This window comes from Mandrillus leucophaeus, unplaced genomic scaffold (genome assembly GCF_000951045.1).
Source record: "Mandrillus leucophaeus isolate KB7577 unplaced genomic scaffold, Mleu.le_1.0 Scaffold180, whole genome shotgun sequence".
NCBI lineage: Eukaryota > Metazoa > Chordata > Mammalia > Primates > Cercopithecidae > Mandrillus > Mandrillus leucophaeus.
Window position 1 is genome coordinate 1,742,484 of NW_012101810.1, and position 3,037 is coordinate 1,745,520.

Genomic DNA, 3,037 nt, shown 5'->3' on the forward strand with positions numbered 1-3,037 from the left:
GGGCACTCTGGGGGCGGCTTGGCAGGAGGCTGGGGTCCTGCGCTCCGCGGTGCGGTGCGGGCCTGGCCTGGCCATGGTGACTTTGCTGCGTGGCCGCCGCATTTGTTCTCCTGCACCCCACCCCCCCACCACCGCCGGCTTTCCTTGTTTACCTGCGTTTCTGTCTTTTCCTGTGCAGAGGCCGGCCCAGCCCATCCACAGCCTCACCCTCATCTCTCCCTCCCCTGAGGCCGCGCGCAGGGGCCCCCCAGCATTCACATTTCACACGAGTGCCCCCCCAAAAAGGGGGGATGGAGGAGGGCGAGGCCCAGGAACCCCCGGGCTGGACCCTCAGGGTGCCGGGCCCCCCACTCCTCCCACCCCGGAATCCTCATAACTGCAGAAGGGGCTTCTCAGCCGCGCACCCCTGTCTGAGCCCCCTCTGCCCCTGCCGGGGTCTGTTGGGAGGGAAGGCTCTGGGGGTCGTCACATTTAACACCTCACCTGGCCCCACAGAATAAAGGATCTTTGACAAATGCAGAATCAGTGACTTTCTTCCACGCTCCTGGGAGAAGCCTGCTTCACGCCGCCTGCGTTTATCCGGCGTGCAGCCCCGGGCAGCTCTCAGGCCTGGGGATCTGTGTTTTCTGGACAGGAAGGAAGCAGCCGCCCTCGCCATGGCCTCCCCGCCCGTCTGCCCCTCGGAGGAGGATGAGAGCCTGAAGGGCTGTGAGCTGTACGTGCAACTGCACGGGATCCAGCAGGTCCTCAAAGACTGCATCGTGCACCTCTGCATCTCCAAGCCCGAGCGCCCCATGAAGTTCCTCCGGGAGCACTTCGAGAAGCTGGAGAAGGTGAGTGGCCCCCACTGCCCGCTGCTTCCCTTCGCAGGTGTCCTAGGGCAGAGGCGGTAGTCGGGAAAACCTTCCCTCCATCCTGTGGTCCTCGAAGGTTGGGTGCCCCAGAGACTGTCCGCCATCCTGCAGGTCCTTCCAGAGAAGCGCGGGGAGAGGCCGACCTGGGGCCCACCTTCCCTTGTTTGGTCTCCTGAGATTCATGCCCCGAGCTGGGGTCCTCGGAGCCACAGAATTCCCCCTTCTGCTTCCAGGGGGTTCCAGGTCTTCAGAGCTCTCGTGGAAGGAGGTTCAGGGTTTTAGGTCCAGGTATTTCCGTAGCTTGTGAGGCTCATCGACAGTTTTCAGCTTGAGGAACCCAGATAAGGGCCAGGCCTAGTTAAAGATGCTGTCAGCACTTGGGATAAAAGAAAATAGCTCCCACAGGGTGGCTCACGCCTGTCATCCCAGCACTTTGGGAGGCCAAGACAGGCAGATCACTTGTGGCCAGGAGTTCAGACCAGGTCAGCCAGGCCGATATGACGAAGCCCCGTCTCTACTTAAAACAATACAAAAATTAGCCGGGTGTGGTGGCACACGCCTGTAATCCCAGCTACTGGGGTGGTTCAGGCAGGAGAATCGCTTGAACCGGGAGGTGGAGGCTGCAGTGAGCCGAGACTGCACCACTGCACTCCACCCTGGGCAACAGAGCAAGACTCTCTCAAAAAAAAGAGAGAGAAAATAGCTGCCATGGCTAAGAGGTCAGATTCCACGTTAATCTTGCAGCCGTGGGAGAGGAAAGTGCCCTTCTGCCCGTGTGGTCGGGGAGAAGCTCAGGCCTGCTCTTCTCTCCAGGAATGATGCCTCTCATCCCCTTCCTGGCCTCTTGCATCTGGGTTCTTTTCCTGGAAGTGTGTGGCTGGGAAGTGGCGGCTGGGACAGGAGTCCCTGTGACACCTCCCGCTGCATTCGCTCCCCTCTCCGTGGGCTCCTCCCACCCTTGTTCTGGGCCCCACCCCAGGCTCTCTGTGTATCACCTAAGGTTTCTTCTCTTGGTCCTTTTATCACAACTTAACTGTCCCCTGTGCCCATCTCTCCTGGGGACCATTTGGGAACTTGGGAAGCCCAGTTCAGGCCAAGGTCTGCCTTTGAGCGCCTGTGAACCACCACGTCCCCATCCAGCGGTGTTTATGCTTTTGACAGGGGCCTCCTGTGATCACATAGTCCTAACCCAAAGGAGTGAATGTAGCTCTTCCCCTGGAAGCAATCCGTGAAAAAACATTTTAAAGTAATGCATGCCTATTTAGGAAAATTTGAAAAGGTTGGAAGTGGAAAGAAGAAATAAAAATGCTCTGTAGTCCTCTCTACCGAATTCCCCCTCAAATGTTGTTTTTATAAAAATGTAGTTGTAGGCCAGATATGGTGGCTTATACTTGTAATCCCAACATTTGGGAGGTTGAGGTGGTAATATCCCTTGTGGTCAGGAATTCGACCTTGTCTCTCAAAAATATTTAAAAAGTTTGCTGGGTGTGGTGGCGTCTGCCTGTGGTCCCAGCTACCCAGAGGCTGAGGTGGGAGGATCACTTGAGCCCAGGAGTTTGAGGCTGTGGTGAACCATGATCATATCACCGCACTCCAGCCTGGGCAACAGAGCGAAACCCTGTCTCGGAAATACATACACACACACGTGCATATGCACACATGCATACATACATACGTGGATACATACGTACATAAGTCTTAGTTGCAGTCACATTATAGATGCAATTTATGTTTCATCTTTTTCATTTTTTATCTTTTGTTTAAAGACTTCACTTTAAGTGACTGCATAATATTCTGTGGAAAAGATATACTAAAGTTTTTCAACCTTTCCCCCATGAGTGAATGGACAATTTAGTTCTTTCCTTTTTTTTTTTTAGTATTAAATATTGGGGCCGGCGGGTGCGGTGGCTCATGCCTGTAATCCCAGCACTTTGGGAGGCTGAGGCAGGTGGATCACTTGAGGTCAGGAGTTTGAGACCAGTCTGACCAACGTGGTGAAACCCTGTCTGTACTAAAAATACAAAAATTAGCTGGGCGTGGTGGCACAGGCCTGTAACCCCAGCTACTCAGGAGGCTGAGGCAGGACGATTGCTTGAACCTGGGAGGTGGAGGTTGCAGTGAGCTGAGATCATGCTACTGCACTCCAGCCTGGGTAACAGAGTGAGACTGTCTCAAAAAAAAAA

The 3,037-nt window shown here is 54.8% G+C and overlaps 1 protein-coding gene across 3 annotated transcripts in view; it reads left to right on the forward strand.

Moving 5' to 3' along the window:
- Positions 1 to 3,037, forward strand: part of PRKAR1B (protein kinase, cAMP-dependent, regulatory, type I, beta) — a 202,925-nt gene that overhangs the window by 1,397 nt on the left and 198,491 nt on the right. For all 3 annotated transcript variants that reach the window (XM_011977573.1, XM_011977571.1, XM_011977572.1), the window contains exon 2: positions 635 to 833. In XM_011977573.1, the coding sequence (XP_011832963.1) occupies positions 657 to 833 (177 nt within the window). In that variant the 5' untranslated portion in view covers positions 635 to 656. The remainder of the gene's footprint in view (positions 1 to 634; positions 834 to 3,037) is intronic.